The sequence below is a fragment of the Peromyscus maniculatus genome, chromosome X (genome assembly GCF_049852395.1).
Source record: "Peromyscus maniculatus bairdii isolate BWxNUB_F1_BW_parent chromosome X, HU_Pman_BW_mat_3.1, whole genome shotgun sequence".
In the NCBI taxonomy this organism is placed as follows: Eukaryota; Metazoa; Chordata; class Mammalia; order Rodentia; family Cricetidae; genus Peromyscus; species Peromyscus maniculatus.
In genome coordinates, this window is record NC_134875.1 from 142,049,007 (window position 1) to 142,066,273 (window position 17,267).

Here is a 17,267-nt window from a genome sequence, read left to right on the forward strand (position 1 = left end):
CTGCAGAGCCTCCTCTGAGTATCATTCCCCTTTAGCTGACACAATCACATGTTCTGTTGTCATTTTCACATCAGGTCCCTGCCCTGCAGTTAGGAGTCCTCTGAGCAATGTTATTTTTCAGGATGTATGTGTGAATGCAGGAAGTGTCAGGACTTATTTCCTGTTCCCCCAGACAAGGCCTGTGCCTTTTACCCCTGCAGTATCCAGAGTCTAGAGGTATGTGACATCAGTGCAGTAGCCACACAGCCCTTTTTTGTTAGGTAGGTGGTATCCTGCCACTTGTTTATGAGTGGGAACTCGTGTGTTCTGAATGGCGGTGGCAGATCGGAAGCTTGAATTCCTGTTCATTCCGGAAATGACAAGTATTGTGTCTTCTCTCCCCACTCTGTTCCCCAGGGTCTGGCAGCAGTGCAGACCCCACTTCCCCCTTTATTGTATGCTTCACAGCACTTTGCCTCGGGCCTTAGGATTGGGCTCCAGGGCGGTTATTGATGGAACTGTTGCGTCCCAGGGAAGACAGGTTAGGTGAATGCACTCTGGCCAGTCTGGTGTTGTCTTGTAGGGGACATGTAGGTGTCACACAGGCCATGGGTGGCAGAATCTATGCTGCAGACCCAGAGATCCGTGACTGTGGTGACCAGGAGGGCTTGTCACTGCTGAGAAATGACTGTCTTCTTCCTGTTGCTCTGCCCCTCTTCTTTGCCCTTCCCTGGGCCCTTCCATTCAACTTCCGGTGAAGCTCCACATCTCAAGTCTGTATCTTTTAATCCCACATGGCAGGAGCTCCCAAAGCTAACAACTGTGTTTCATGGTCCTCTTGGAATCTTCTTTCACACTCATAGATGGACATTACTCGGCGTTTAGTGACTGTGATGTTCTTTTCTAGGGACACTGCTAAGAAGAGTGTCTCTTCTTTTCTAGGCCTGGTGAGATTGGATACATCGTTGTAGGCACCGGAAATAGAGAAGTCCAGAGAGCCAGGGCCTGGACAAACTCACCTCTCTGTGTGGTGTTCCTTGGCTGGAATTCAGGCTCCTCCCCCGCTGCCCTTGTACGTGGTAGGTGGCTACTCTTTGGCACCCATTGCCTTGTACAGATGTGACATATTGCCATTCTTGGCACAAATGTCCTCATGTTGTCTAAACAAAATGATGAAATGAGTTCTTTTCCTCTCAACTGAAATAAATTCATTTTCTAAGTATATTTTATTGCAGACAGAAAGGTGTGAAAGATAAGATTTTAATTTTCAAAGTGAATTCGCCTCTGTTTGCAGTATTCATCACCTCCACATAGGAAGCATTGGTGTGTTTAGCTACTTGTTATTCCTGGTCCACACTGCGGTGTAAGTCAAGAAGAGAAGGAGCCTGGCCAGGTTGGTTTGGGCTGCATAGACTGGCAAGGTTTGTTTGACAGCCCACCAGATATTGAAATCACAGCATGGTCTGATGCAGGAATGTAAGTATTTGCTACATCAGTTTCCTGATCTGGGCACCCAGCCTAGCCTCCAGACCTGTCCATCTGAATTCTATACCTCAAGATTACTTTCTAACTCAGGCTTCTGAGGAGGCTGAGGATCCAGAGAGGTATTGATCCACCACCAAAGGCACAGGCATCTGGAGCCAGGCAGTCGCAGGGTGGAATTCCTTTCCATGTGGTTATGTGATCTTAGGAACATTACCCAGGCTCTCGGTGTTGGGACTCTCTTCCATTCCAGTGTGGGAAAATACAGATTCTGCAAGACGGAAATACTGATATGTTTATAAAAACCCTCCAAGTTCTCCATACTTCTTATGATCTACTAGGGCCAAGGCTCAGTGAAGGATGACCAGAGAAACTCAATGACTGCTCACTTGGCTCCCAGGCTAGTGATTTGACATACAGATAACCATCCCTTGACAGCTGAACAGACTTGGGTAGGAAAATACATGGTGCTGTGGGAACCTTAGGAAGGTCCCCAGTCCAGATGGTTTGAAGGAAACCAGAGAATACCTTTTGGAAGAAGTGCTGTCTAAGCTGAACCCTAAAGGGTGGATTCGAGGGGAAAATCTTGCTTAGAGGCCCCCATGCCAAAGCTTTCATCGAAGACTGCCACCATCATCTATCCACTGGCTTCCACGTGGCAAAGGAATGGGGAAGTAATGCCCAGTTGACCAACATGAGTGGAAAAGATTATCTATCTACTATATCTTGTAGCATGAATCTTAAATGGTCTTATTAATAAAACAAACCCAGGGCCAGGTATTGGGGTGAATCCTGGAAGATCAGAGAAGGAGAAAATCCACAGCTTCCTCACCTCAACAATTCCTCAGCTGATCCAGTTTCCTCAGACTGTAAGCCACTGAGTCCTCATTCGAATGAATCTCAGCTGAACTGCTGCTAAAAGCCTAAAAGCTTAACCAGGCTCTAGTTCCTGGTTTTCACGTCTTATATACCTTTCTGTTTCTTGCCATCACTTCCTGGGATTAAAGCGTGTGTCAACATGCCTGGCTGTTTCCAGTGTAGCTTTGAACTCACAGAGATCCACATTTGGATTTAATGCTAGGATTAAAGGTGTGTGTGCCACCATTTTTCTGGCCTCTATATCTAGTGGCTGTTCTGTTCTCTGACCCCAGATAAGTTTATTAGGATGCACAATATATTGGGAAACACAGTATCACCACAATATCTGCTGGGGGCTTGGGCGGTATCTGCTCTCAGGAAAGATACAGGAATAGAAAGTGCTTTTCTAAACTAGGCTCATGCTACCTGTAGATTTCAGAAAAGACTGGTGGTCCTTGACGGCATCAGTAGATCACAGATTGTACTTGACCTGCTCCCAACACCCCCTACTTCCTCCTGTGTTTGGTGAAGTGGGGAATCACTGTTCTGATTAGTCCTTAGTGAGAAGGGGTTCTCTTTACTCATGGCCATAAGCAGACTTTCTTCCATGGGAAGCATTGTGTATGCTTGTGTGTCTATTTTTGAGAGGGCAATGTGGTATGGTAGTTCAGGACAGGAGCTATATTCCTGACAAATTTCCTAATAGCCCAGATCTGCCATGTGTCTTTCTATCATCCTGAGGAAATAACTTTGTCTTCACCTGTGAAATGAGTTTGATATTAAGAACCACAGTATCATTGGCAATGAGGGCTCACTTGTGTAATCCAAACACTCACAAGGATGAGGCAGGAGGATTGACTTGAATTTGAGGATACTACAGACTACAGAGGAACACCCTATCTCAGAAATTGAAGACTGGAGGAGGAGTAGAATCACAATAATCAAGTCAGAGGGTTCTCTTAGCAGATAGGTAATGTGAGGGGGAAAGAAAGCAGAAAAGGGCACATTTCCTGTCATTACTTCCACCCATGCTGCCGTGGGATGTTTGCGAGATGGACTTCCCACTCACTTCATGGTCCTCACTCAGCAGGGAACACAGGAGTTACCCTAGACTTCTCAGTTAGGTCAAGGGCTTTTCCTGCTCTGCCATTTCTAAGCCTTTTATGGATGGTCCTTTATCAGAATGCTGGCTCTTGTACTGTGTGTTCCTCATCTATTAACCACACACATCCATCTTACGTTGGATTCATAATTCTAATTCAGTTTTAGTCCTGTCCTTAGGTCAGTTGGTGCTGTTTCTTGGTTTGGTGGATGCCACGGGACAGATGAGAGAGAGTGAGATTTTGTTTGGATCCTTCATGTCACTGGAAGCTTTCTGTGATGTGGTCCAGCTGTTCTATGCAAACCCATCTCCATCAGCTTCATATTAAACAGATTTCATTTGCACCAGATCCCAGGTCAGGCCCAGCCTCTGGTGTGTCTCTCCTTACTTTTGAAGTTTTGTATTTGTGAAATGACAATGATTCTACCAACTTTGGATTTTTCTGGGGAGACCATAGTGAAGGAAGGAGGTAAAGCACCTAACACACATTTTGTGTTTTGGGGGAGGCACTACGTGTATGGAACCTGCCCTTTGTCCCATTTCTTGTAGTCCACATCATTTGGCACTTGGCAAAACAATGGCTCAGTAAATGTTTTCAATTGGGCTGCAGGAAGGTACGGTATGTTGTGACTGTTATCTGTAAAGATTCTCCAGGGAAACCAAACGAATAAGAGATCTATGATATGCATATCTCTATCTAGTGCTAGATTCCTTCATCTCAAGACATTGGCTCCACTGCGATGTGAATTCTGGCAAGTGCATAATCTGGAGGTCAAGTGGTTTGGTTGGATAGTATTCATTTGGGAGTTGATGTTATAGTCGGTATGTAAAATAAGCGAAACATGTGGAATTTAAATAAAAAAGAATTGATGTTGTAATTTTGAGCCTGAATTCAGCAGGCAGACTGGAATGCTCTAAAATCAGACAGAGTGTGTGTGTTGGGGTCAGGAGACTGAATTACCTACACCCTGGGACGAGCTTCAGACTTTGCCTGAGGTGATGAAGTCCATTCACACAATGAAAGATAACATGTGTCACTTAAAGTCTAATAGTAGCAAAAGTTTCTCAGTCTGGAAATAGCTTCACAGAAATACTTAGGCTAGTGTGTGATTAACCAGGCATCACAGCCTACCCACCGCAACACATAACAATGACCACCACAATGGTCAAACAGTACACTACCAAACAGAAACTTTGACCAATAAACATTTTGGGTCTGTTCATGTCCAGCCATCATGTCTTCCAATTCTTTATAAGCTATGTGAGATGATGATGGTAGTGGTGGTGATGATGATGATGATGATGATGATGGCGATGGTGGTGGTGGTGGTTGTGGTAGTGGTGGTGGAGGAGGAGGAGGAGCAGGAGGAGGAGGAAACAGGAGGTTGCCTTAATTTGAGCTGAAGTTTGGTATAAGGTCTGTATTTCGCTGAGGTAAGAGACACTTGTTGAAGTAAGATGCAGAATGGGAAGTCGTATTTTTTCCTCTAGTTGCTCTCCACATCCTAAACAGGACATTTGTGGGCTTCCTTGTATTTAATACCTCTAGAGAGGTTCATGAGTAACTTCATGATCATTTTGTGGTGGTGTTATTTGACTGGAAATAGTTCACAGAAATAGGGAGCGAGGGGGAGAACAAAATATGATTAAAATGCTACCTTGTTGTGATTTGATGTTTCTGAAGTCTAGGCAATTTCTTGATTAAAAGGTATTTGTGAGACTTACTTTCTTCCTGTGAGAACTGGCTTTCTAAAGGAAGAAATATCCTGGGAGTGTCTCTGTGACTTGTGAAAACTGATCAGATCTGTGAATCTCAATTGGCAATTGATTCTCGATGGATAATTCTTAATCTGAGGATCCTCCTCTACATGCTTCACACCTAAGTATCTGTGTGGGGTGGTGATGGCCCTCGGGATAGAACTACACGAGCCAGGGCTTTCAATGACGAAATCCTAAGAGTCTCCCTTCCTAGGACATTTGTTTTAGTTTGTATGTGTAAAAAGTCAACTCATATGGCTTGATATCCTTCTAATATTGTTCTGAGTTTCCTTCAGTTATGAGACATTCTAAGTATTCTGTGCGTGTTAAAGAAACTACTGACTTCTTGATTTCCAAATTTGCTAAAATGACAGGGCCTGAGGTACCATTCTTACAATTCAATTTAGCATTTAAAGAGGGAGAGCGAGGCAGGCAGGCCGAGATACAGAGGGGCAGTTGTTTGAGACTCCTCCAGTCCAGGTATTCTGAAAGAAAAAGATGAGGTACCCATGAAATATCTGCCATTTGGAGGTATTAGTTAGCATATAGTAAGACTGGCATTTTTCCTTTGAAGTCCAGATTTTAAATATTTTATTTTAAATTATTTGTGTGCATGTCTGTTTGTATGTGGATTTGTGCATCATGGTTTTCGTTCAAGACATGGTGATACCTCTTCTGTGGTCCTGAAGGCATTTTTGTTCAGTGTCTTCTGAAAAGCATATTATTGTGTAATTGATGCTTACTTCTGAAACTCTTTGATTTACTGGGTGTATAAATGATGAGGCTGAGGTTTATATTTCCGCGTGTGGGTATGCAGGGGTTTCTGTTTGTCGAACAGATTCAACATTCTCTGATTCCCTTTGTGCTTTCATGTCCAGACTCACTTGTAAGGGTGCATTTGTTGATTGTTTTCTTCTGTGCATCTAAGTGTCTATTCCTTTCCATGACAATAGTCTTGCTGATTGCTGGCTGGTTTTGTGTCAACTTGACACAAGCTAGAGTCATTTGGGAAGAAGTAAGTCAACTGAGAAAAAGCTCCCAAGAGGTTGACCAGTGAGCAAGCCTCTGGTGGTTTTCTTAATTAGTGATTGATGTGGGATGGCCCAGCACATTGTGAGTGGTGCTCTCCCTGAACAGGGCCCCAGGGGTGTATAAGAAAACAGGCTGAGCATTCCTTGAGGAGCAAGCCAGTGAGCAGCATTCTCCCATGGCCTCTGCATCTGTTCCTGCTTGCAGGTTCCTGCCTTGAGTTCTTGCCCTGACTTCCCTCACTGATGGACTGTGATACAGAAATGTAAACTGACTTAAGCCATTTCCACCCCAAGGTGCTTTTGGTCATGGTGTTTCCATCACAGCCATGCCAAACCAAACCAAGACACCACCCTTAGAGTAAGGCTTCAAAGTAACTGATGTGATTTATGCAAATCATTCCTGTTTTTGAAAACTTGGTAATTCTAGGTGGAATGTAGGCTCAGCTTGTTTATGAACAACAGCAAAAAAAAAAAAATTCCTTCTGGGGTTTTGATTGGCTTTGGATTAATTCAACTTGAAGAAAATCAACTTCCCATGGCAAATCTTCCAACCCAGGCATACATTGTCTATGTTTAAGGAGGCCTTCTTTCATTAGCATTTTATAGTGTCTGTATACTAGACTCTGGGTATATTTTGTTAGTTTTCTATGTGCCTACATTGTGTTGTAGCTGTTATGTACACATTGTTTTTAAATTTAGTTTTGTATTGTTTATTTGGTAGCTTTTCATGTGTAGGCCTTACTCCTTTGTCTCTTTCGTGGAGTTTTCTCTCTGTGTGTGACTTTGTGTGCACTGTGAGCACGCAGGAGCCTGGGCCGTCTCTTAATCTCTGAGCCGTCTCTCCAGCACATTCCTTTTTCTTTATTTCAGACAGACAACTGAGTAAGTATTACTCTGGATAATCTCTATTTGTGATCCTCCTGCCTCAGGTGTGTGATGCCATTCTGGCCTTGTCTCTGTTATCCATTCCCAAACTCTGGCATTAGTCTAGAAATTTGGACAGAGGTCCAGTTTCCATCTAGGAAGATGCATCACAGAAAGGTGAAATAACATGAATAACCATGGGATTTCTCTCCCCCACCCCTTGTCACCTTTCATTACAGTCTGGCTACTTCTGGCTGCACACATTCGTCCTCCCTACCTTCTAGTTATCATAGAACCCACCACCTTCCACTTCCTGAGTAGACCAGGCCTGCTGTGGCCTCCAGCTCAGACTAGCCCCCATGGATCCCCTCCAGAAATGGGACTCAGCATTGATTTCTGGGTCTTCTCAAGTGACCATTGTGGAGACCTCCCAGGAAGGCTCTGCATCCTCTCACATCATCTCCTTAGAACAGCTGAGGTTGGACCTCAGTGGCCTGAGCACCAACCCTGGCTCCAGCGCCCCTACACCTTTGGCAGAGGGGCTGCTCCAGAGGCAGTGCATGGAGCAGAATAACTGCCTGGAGCAGCGCTGTGGACTCCTGGGTTTCCCTCAGAAGACGAAAGCATTCCTGCGACACTTGAGACGCAGGCGCCGAGATCACAGGGCACCTTACCCAGTGGAAAAGGACAGCAGGATCTTCCGCTCGGGCAACAGAGCTCAGAGTTGGTTCCGATGTGAATGTCGGTATTGCCAGGCCCGTGGGCAAAATGTTATTGGGGAAATGGATGGGGCCTCCAGTCCTTCCTCCTGGGATACACTAGTGCAGGGACTTGGTGGCCTTACGCTCAGCCTGGGAGCTGAGAGAAGCAGCCTCCTGCCAGAGGGGGCGCAGCAGCAGCAGCCCCAGCAGCCTCAGCAGCCTCAGCAGCCTCAGCAGCCTCAGCAGCAGCAGCAGCAGCAGCAGCAGCAGAGGCTGTGGCAGCCAGAAGAGAAGTGCCAGCGGGAAAGCAAGAAGAGGTTCCAGAAGCTGTTCAAGCAGTGGTTGGAAGAAAACTGAGGTGCTCATCTTCAGGAGACACAGAGACCCCAATGATCCACACAGTGCTTCGTTGTCAGCTTCTGCGTGTAGGCTCCTTTGTGGGACAAAATACTCAGCTGTCCCTTGCGGGACTCCCCAGGCCTGTGCGGTTTCACCAACATCTTCCAGGCATGAGATGTGACCCATTCCCAGGAGGACCTCCGCTTTCCTGCCTGTTATTTGTGGAGTACTGTGAAGCGTTCTAGTGTAAAGGAGACTACACACCCCTGGTCCTCAGCTTATCTCCTATGCTCCTGTGATGCATGTTGACACTTTCCTGCCTGGATCTCTGTCTTTCTACCTACTTCCTTATTAGTACAGTGAGAGTGTCTGTGGCCTTGTGGATGTCCACGTGCTTTTGTGCCCTTTGATCCAGGTTCAAGAATCTGCAACTGTAGAGTGTGAGGAGAAAGATGGAGTCCGACCATGGTGGTTCACCATTTTACCTTCTGTATAAACAAGATATTCAACTATGCTAGATTAATCACGTGTAGCTGCTCCTTAACAGTAGAGTAATATCCTCCCACACGGGAATTTCTGATGGAGTGCCTCATTGTCAATGCCAAATAATAAACATACTTATGAAAGAAGAGTGACCTTAGAATGCAGGGTGGTGGTATTTTGTTTCTTGTCAGAGCTGGAAAATCCCTGACCGGTAGGCTAGACTCTAACAGGAAGAGCTCAGCCCCGTGGAGATTTGGGAAGCAGGGTGGAGTGGGATTGGATGGGGTGGAGTGGGAGGGCATGGTGGTTTAAAAGGGAATGTCCCCCATTGGCTCATGTATTCAAACTCTTGGTCCCCAGTTGGAAATGTTTGGAAGGATTAGGGCATGTGGCCTTGTTGGAGGAGGTGTGTCACAGGGAGTGAGTCTTGAGGTTTCCATAGCCCAGTCCATTCCCAGTCATCTCCTCTCTGCCTGCTTCCTGTGCATCAGAGGTAAGCTCTCAGCGACAGACTCAACGCCATGCTACCTGCCTGCTGCCATGCTCCCTGCCATGTTGGGCAGGGACTCTCACCCTCTGCAAATGTGAGCCTCAAATTAAATGTTTCATTTGTAAGTTGCCTTGGTTGTGGTGTTTTGTCATGGCCACAGAGAAGCTACTGAGAACACAGTCCAGCCACTCTTGGAGCACTGAATCCGTGGGACTGTCCTCCAAAACAGTCAGGCTGTGAGGTTGGAAGAGTATCCTCCTGCCCACAGGAGAGTCCCGAGCAATCAATGGGGAATGACTGGAGCTCCGTGGGTTGACATTGATGTGCGGGCAGAGGGAGCCAGTGGCCATTCCTCATAGACTTGTATGTCAGGCTAGTGAACATGACCAGCGTGTGTGCCAGCTTCATGAGAACCAGAGCACTACTGAATTATTTCAAAGTTGTGTCGGTATTTAGACACATACTTTTCATTTCAAGCGGCCTAAAGATTTAAATCTACACTGCCCCGTAAGGTATCCTGTGAAGTATACCCGGCTAGAGACCGCGTCCTGGGAGCTGAAACCAAACCATGTTTGTATCAGGCTGCCCTGTCAGGAGAGAAGCCAGAGCTGCCTTCCTCCAAAAATCTCCATGTCTCCTGGCAACAGAAGCAGCCTGAGAACAGGCGAGTTTCTCAACTTCCAAGCTTGCTGCTATCTCATCCAGGGTCAAGAGTTAAGCTGAGCATGGCAGAATTGTCTCCCAACTCCTTGGGAGAGTTCATATAAACGAGAGTTAATATAAACTCTGTTGAAGTTCATAGGCCTGAATTCAGAATGGTGATTCAGGGTGTGTTTAGAACACGGCAGTGTACACTGTCAGTTTGGTTAGTAGGTGTCAGACAGTATCCTGTGTATTCTTCTATACTCCCTCCCTCTTTTCAGCCTCTCTCTTAGCCCCATCATTTTAACAAGTGTCTGTCTTCGACTGCAGTGATGGTGTCTTGTTAGGGATCTGGGCATCACACAGAGAGCAAGAGACAGAGCTGGCATACCTCCTGTGCAGTCTGCATTCCAGCTGGCTCTCTTACCCAGTTTCTCCTCTGTCATGGCTTGAGTGAAGTGCAGAGACCTCTGGCCACCTCATGCCTCAAAGGGCCAAATCTCAGGAAGATGCACTATTGAATCCTCACCACTTTACCTTGGGCAGGCATAAGTACTAAGTGCTCGAGTTTCACGGAACATTTGTGGAGGTGGTAAACGGTATCCAGAGACACAGCCTTTGTGTGGCTCCCACACTGAACACTGTACCCTGCAGGTCGCTATGTCTGTCTGTGGTCACATCAGGCTCCTTGAGCTACTAACAGTCACTGAACTGACTGCCAGTGGTTTTGTTTGCTCAGTTTACCCCTTCCCTATTCTTTGCTGTGCTGGCTGCCCTGGTGAAGAAAGGAGAGGGAACTGTGGAGGGATTGCTTGCCCTTACTTGGTGATCATTTTGTCATGGAGAAAGATCTGATATCGGTCTTAGTCCATTTTGTACTGCTGTAACAAAACGGACTGGGCTGGATAAATAATAAGAGCAGAAAGTTTCTTTGTAACTAGACCGGTTTTCATGCAGTCTGTCACTACAAAAGCCAAGCAGCAGAGACAGGAATTGAGTCTTGGAAGTTCTGCTCTTCTTAGGAGAGCTGAGAAGGCGGCAGATCAACTTCCCCAAAACAGCAACATAGATCGCACACTGCCTCATAACTCATCTCATTATGGAGGGCAGGGGGACTGACAAGACATGGCAATTCTTCTGGAGCTCTGTCTTGCCTCTCTGGGGACCCTCTGATTAGCCACATTTCTGAGGCTTCTCCAGCTACCATCCTTCTCACTCTGGCCTCCTTCTCTGGATGTCTGGTTTCAGGCATGTTTTGAAATGCTGAGTGTAGTTAGTTACAGCTGGTATCAACCTTGTACTCCTCCAGGGGCGTCAGGGCGTGGTGGTGGTAGGGTTAACTCAGAACAAACAAACGATTAATCATGTATACATATCAAGCTGTTAGCTTATTAACTTATACATATTAAGCTTTTAAGCAGAAGCATGCAGATTCCTTTCTGTGATATGGAGTACAAACTCCTCTGTATATTGCAGAAACCAAAGGTGTCCCTATCCATCCCTCCTGACCCCTGGCAACGTCTCACAGTTCTGGAATCCAGGAAGACCAACATCAAGTAGCTCTCTTCTCACACATACTGAGGAACTTATTGACAGGTCCTCAAATAGCAGAATGCAGAAAGGCAAGTGGAGAAGAATTGCTTCCTCACCTGAGCCCTGAGGCAAATGCACTCACAAACTTCTTTAGTTTTGTTTTTCTTCTCTTCTCTTGGTGTGTGTGGTCCCAGTGCTTGGCCAGTGGTTGGCCCTGGATGTCTTTCTTAATAACATTTTTACCTAGTCCTGTTCTCTCACTGAAAACAGAGCTGGCCAGGCCTGCTCTCAGGGGTTTCCTGTCTCTGCGTCCAGAGTACAGGGATTACAAGAGGTCTACCACAGCCGCCTGGTTTTTATGTGGATGCTGGATCTTAACTGTGCTCATCATACTTGCATGGCAAGACTTTATCCACTCATCCCATTTTGTATCACACCCAGCCTTTTATGGTCCCATTGATCCATTCACTGTGACAGAGCCCTCATAACCTAAATACCTCCTCCAGTTAACTCTCTTCTTTCCATACTAGTACATTGTGTTTTTTCAATGTGAGGGTCTTCTTTGTTATGTTTTTGAGAAAGGCTCTCTCTTATGTAGCTCAGGCTGTCCTGGGACTCGCTATGTAGACTAGGCTTAGTGTGGTGGGGTCTTGTCCTGAGGCTTCTACTACCTTTATTCCATGTAGCATCAGGCTTTTCTTTAAACTTTTTAATCTCCTTGAGCACTGGACTTAACTCGTTTACAGGTCTTGGTGCTGCTTTTTCCCTCCAACTATACATTTTGTATTTCTCCTTGTCCAACTTGCTTCTTTTTTTTTTTTTTTTTTTCGAGACGGGGTTTCTCTGTGTAGCTTTGCGCCTTTCCTGGAGCTCACTTGGTAGCCCAGGCTGGCCTCGAACTCACAAAGATCCGCCTGCCTCTGCCTCCCGAGTGCTGGGATTAAAGGCGTGCGCCACCACGCCCGGCATCCAACTTGCTTCTTAATATTATAGACCTGTAACATAGGTGACCATTAGTTACTACACAACACAGTCAATAGTAAGTTTTCTTGAGATCTCCCCTTATAATGCTTTTAATCCTAAAGTCTTCATGTTAGCTTCAAGAAGATGTTTTGGTCAAGAACATAAAGCATCCCCTTTCATACTCAAAATATCACAAGAACTGCCAGTAGGCAATTCACTAATATTCTTCTCCTTGGAAATGTTTGGATGTGGACCTTCCAAATCTCCAATGCTCTCAGGATCACTGTCTTCCACAACTCTAGTCCATTAATTCCTGATTAAAGTGGTCAACTGCTTTCCTGATCCAAAGTCCCAAAGTCCACATTTCACCAACAAGAAACATGGTCAGACCTGCCACAGCAATACCCCACTCCCTACTTCCTTCTTCTCTCTTAGTCACTGCTCTATTGCTGTGGAGAGAGACCAGGACCATGGCAACTCTTACAATAGCAAGCATGGAATTGGGGCTTGCTTACCCTTTCAGAAGTTTAGTCCATTGACATCATGCTGGGGAGCAGGGGGACAGACATGGTGCTGGAAAAGTAGCTGAAAGTTCTACATCTGGATCCACAGGCAGCAGGAAGAGAGAGAACCATAGGGCCTGGCTTCAGCATTTGAAACCTCAAAGCCCTCACCCAGTGACATGCTTCTTCCCAGAAAACTACAACTACTCCAATAAGAAAACATCTCCTAATCCTTCTAAGAATACCACTTCCTTATGACTAAGCATTCAAATATAGTGCGTGTGTGTGTGTGTGTGTGTGTGTGTGTGTGTGTGTGTGTGTGTGTGTGTTGACATTCTTATTTAAACCAGTACATACATCCTGATTGGAACAGGCTGGCCAGGACTTCCTTTGTTGAATTCCTTCAATTCAGCACTTGATGGCATGAAGAGGCTGTTGATCAGTCAGCACAGAGTCAAATGCTAATCCTCCTGTGGTGATCACCATTGAACAGCTTATGGGCTGAAGACAACGGATAGGGCTTGAGAGGGAAATGCGTTATGATGCTCAGGCAAGAAGTTAAATGAGACTTTGCTGTATCAGAGACTGTGCAAAGGTTTCAACTCCTGAAAATGCCACTGAAAACTTCAAAAACCAGACAAGGGGCAAATGACTTTTAGACTTCAGAAGTAGGTTAGATAGCAATCTGAAAAAGACTTTCTCAATCTAATCTCAGAGAGGTGTTATTTAAAACATTAGCCTTTGACAATGATAATAAAGAATGTTGCAAGATTTACATGAAATTGAAGCAGCATAACAACACATGGAAGCCTTCAACCTGAACTTGCTTTTTCCTACTATGATTCTGAAAGTTTTCCAATTGATAAGTGTAGATCTGAAAGATGGTTTTTTCCACCATCCCTTCAACTAACAAGACTGTGAAAGTCTTGCCTTTGCCATAGCAATATCCATATAGTTCCCTTGCCAAAAGGTATCAATAAGAAGTGCTATGTCAAGGCATGTTGAACAGCCCAAATATATGTTAGTCTCATGTGGGTTCTCCTTTGGCCCCTGTGGAAAAAAAAATTCCCTCAGGCATATATTGCCCATGATATAGATGATGTTTTGATTGCTGTCCCTGAGGCACAACTTTAGAGGACCTCAGGCAATAGAGGACTTTATTTCTCAACAAAACTGTACTTGATCTAGCATTGATGACTAGTGAAATTAGGGTCTGCCTGTAACAGAAATAGTTAATTAGAATCTGCAAATTCAATGAAGGGCAGCATTTCATGACAATTTCATTTCAGTCTCCGTTTGATATTCTTCAGCACATCTGCTCGTAGAGGCAGGTAGGATGCCAGTCAATGGGGTTGCTTAGAGTTATATTTCACATTGTGTGTCCATAGACCACTGCTTGAGCAACCTGGTGTCTGCAATGGCTACAAATCTTATGATTATCCTGGAATAAAGCTGTTTCACCGATCTGAATATTCTTGTGTGAAGAGGAGTATGTTCAACCACATAAAAGTTCAGATAGAAATGTACGATAGCAGATCCTCTTGTATAAAAAAGACAAAAATGAATAAATGGTAGGTTGACTGTCATGTTCAACCCCATGTCCAAGCTAGTTGGTTCATGTGAAAGCTAGGTTGCCTGGCTCAGTCTGAAAGATTGCTCATGAGAGTGGTTTTTGTTTCTTTGATTTTGAGGATTGGCAATGACTATTCGTGTTCAAAGTGCTATTGTCCAAAGCAGCTTTCAAAAATCACCAACAGCTCATATTGCATCAGGCAGTTTTCTGACAACCTAGTATTTTTCTCCTCTAACAAAAACCTGCCTCCTTTTTTCATGTTTTATTCCATTAAAACAGAGACAATTATGGGTTTTTCATTTTTTAAAAAAGCAACGGTTTAAAACATACTACTTAAAGTCTTTCTTGGTTTAATAATTTTCCTTAGGAGATTTTAGGCCTAAAAACAGTCTGCTCAATTAAAAACAATTAATTTGCAGAATTCAGCAGCATATATTATTTTTCCCAGCACTAGACCGGAGGCTGTCATTTCCACACAGACACAGCTCTTTGTTTCTGTTTACTTTGTTTTTGAAATGCTCTCCTGGAGCTCACAGGCTAAGATACCAGTTTTACCAAAGCCTTGTTTTGGATCTGTCTATGGCAATGCAGTGTAGATTTTTCAGCAACTCTTTTTTGCTGTAGGCCTTACATGAGGATGATGATAGATTACTTTATGCTCCTTAGTCAGTAGCTTAGTGAAGTGTAATAGACCAACCTTTTATGACTAATTTTCTTCTTGATATAGATGTTACTTAATTATAAAAAGTATTTTATCGTATCTTCTTTTTCTCTCATTAAACAGAGGCCTGAACCTTTTTTTCTAAAATAGGGGTTTTCACATATTTTCTTTGTATGTACTGCTAATCCTATAAAAATATAAAAGTCAGCCAGACTCTGGTGGTGCAGGCCTTCATACACAGTACTGGGGAGATAGAGGTAGGCAGAGCTCTTTGAGTTCAAGGCCAGCCTGGTCTACAAAGGGACTTTCAGGACAGCTATGTCTGTTACACAGAGAAACCCTGTCTGGAAAAATAAAAACAAAACAATCAAAAAAGTAAAAGTCTGTAACTGTGCTTTTCTGGTTCATCTGTTTGCACTTCTCAGACAAAAAGCTGTACAACCTAGGCACATTGAAAACAGAACCAAATCAATGTGTTTTTGTTACAAAACTGTTTAACATGTTCATTTAAAAATCTATGCAATAACACTGCTCTTTTTGTCCATTGTTAAAAATAAAGCATATTTAATTTTCAAGTATTTAAAAATGAAATTGTCAACAATGAAGACCTTTTTGAGCTCTCTGTTGAAATCTTTTTTTTTTTTTAAAATGTAATACTGTTTATTTAACTTCAAAAACATTTCAGCATTCTAAACATACAAAAAATAACAGAATGTTGCAAATTGCATTTAGGTACAGAGGGTTCTTGAACTTTCATTGATGCAGTAGTTCCTTGCTTTGCTGACAAGATGATGAGTTCTACAGTTTGTTTAAAAAGAGTTTAAAATCTACAGCACTTAACTAAAGAAAAAAATCCAAACACTTCTCATGCCAGCTGACCCCTCCCCCCTTTTCCACAACTAAGAATGTCAGCAGAATGCTATGTCACTATATACAAAAACAAGACAACCTGAAGCTAAATGGATGCCCCACCGCAGTATCAACAGGTCCAGCCTCACAGTGCACGCCCTGAGCTACGGCCCCCTCCAAAAGGCATCTTCCCCTCACAGCCTTCACACCAAACAAGGAGCATCAGGAATCTGTTTGGGTTGTTTTGTTCTCTTTACAAACTATAGATATGTACACCTGACAACTCAGGGTTTCTAGCCAATAACCAACCATATAGTTAACACTACCTTACGAGTTGAAAACAAAATGCCAGAAACATCTTCAAATGCCTTGTCACATCAACAGCAAAGTGCACAGAGTGAGGAGAACACGAGAGTGCCTTTTCATTTTAAAAATGTTTGGAGCTATGTACAACTTTGATACAGTTTCAGGGCGCTCCGGACACCCATGGCCACTTCATGTAAACCACTGACACTTTGAGAAACTACAATATGATCGTGATCAAATCTTGTAATTAAACCTAACAAGGGCAACAGACACAACTCAAATAAGAGATGTGTCAATCACGGCGCTCTCCTACTCTAAGGTATTCACAAGGAGACAAGAGTTTTTATTCATCTTCCTCCTCCTCCTCTTCCTCTTCTTCCTCGTCCTCCTCCTCCTCTTCCTCTTCCACCTTTTTCCGGGCAACTTGAGCAGGACCCTTGGCGCCATCGAATTTCCCTTTAGACTTATAGTCAGCAACATCCTTCTCATACTTCTCCTTCAGTTTTGCAGCCTTGGTAATGTAAGGCTGCTTTTCACTGTCACTTAGGTTATTCCACATCTCACCAAGCTTTTTTGCCACATCTCCAATGGAGATGCCAGGGTTTGTAGATTTGATCTTGGGGCGGAATTCAGAGCAGAATAAGAAAAATCCAGACGGTGGTCTTTTGGGGGCATTGGGGTCCTTCTTCTTCTTGCCTCCTTTAGCTGGTCCATAATCTTTCATTTCCCGATCATAGCGTACTTTATCCGCCTTTGCCATTTCATCAAACTTCGATTTCTCTTTGCCGGACATTGTCTGTATTGTTCGCTAGTCTGGGCAGCGCAGGGCACGACGCGCGGCTCAGCAATCCCCAGCCTCGCGCTAGCTGCCTTCACGAGAGCCGCCTCTCTGTTGAAATCTTAATTTGTTAGCAGATTATTTGATCTGACTTTCTAGGAAGTCTTATTTGTCAGTATCCTAAAAGCAAGGTACTCTCCTGTTTAAAATCTACCATTTTTATAGTTCCCAAAGCTGTTCTCCCTGTACTCAATGAGGAACCTTCTACCTACTTTACTGGTGGTATCGGTCTAGGACAGGCACTCCATGCTGGACCAATCATGAAGAGTTTACAAACAACTTTTTCCTTTTCTTCAACACAACAAAATGATT

General features: G+C 44.2%; 1 protein-coding gene and 1 pseudogene across 18 annotated transcripts in view; one reads left to right on the forward strand and one right to left on the reverse strand.

The window, feature by feature from the left end:
* Nucleotides 1-10,378, forward strand: part of LOC102923154 (protein FAM156A/FAM156B) — a 53,383-nt gene extending 43,005 nt beyond the window's left edge. For 13 of the 18 annotated variants that reach the window (XM_076562155.1, XM_076562154.1, XM_076562156.1 and 10 more), the window contains 2 exons: nucleotides 922-1,058; nucleotides 7,314-10,378. In XM_076562155.1, coding sequence (XP_076418270.1) covers nucleotides 7,434-8,132 — 699 coding nt within the window. In that variant the 5' untranslated portion in view covers nucleotides 922-1,058; nucleotides 7,314-7,433 and the 3' untranslated portion in view covers nucleotides 8,133-10,378. The remainder of the gene's footprint in view (nucleotides 1-921; nucleotides 1,059-7,313) is intronic. The other 5 variants (XM_076562165.1, XM_076562161.1, XM_076562164.1 and 2 more) reach the window with 2 other exon arrangements.
* Nucleotides 10,379-15,597: 5,219 nt separating this feature from the next.
* LOC102919650 (high mobility group protein B3 pseudogene) lies at nucleotides 15,598-16,992 on the reverse strand (annotated as a pseudogene).
* Nucleotides 16,993-17,267: the final 275 nt, after the last annotated feature.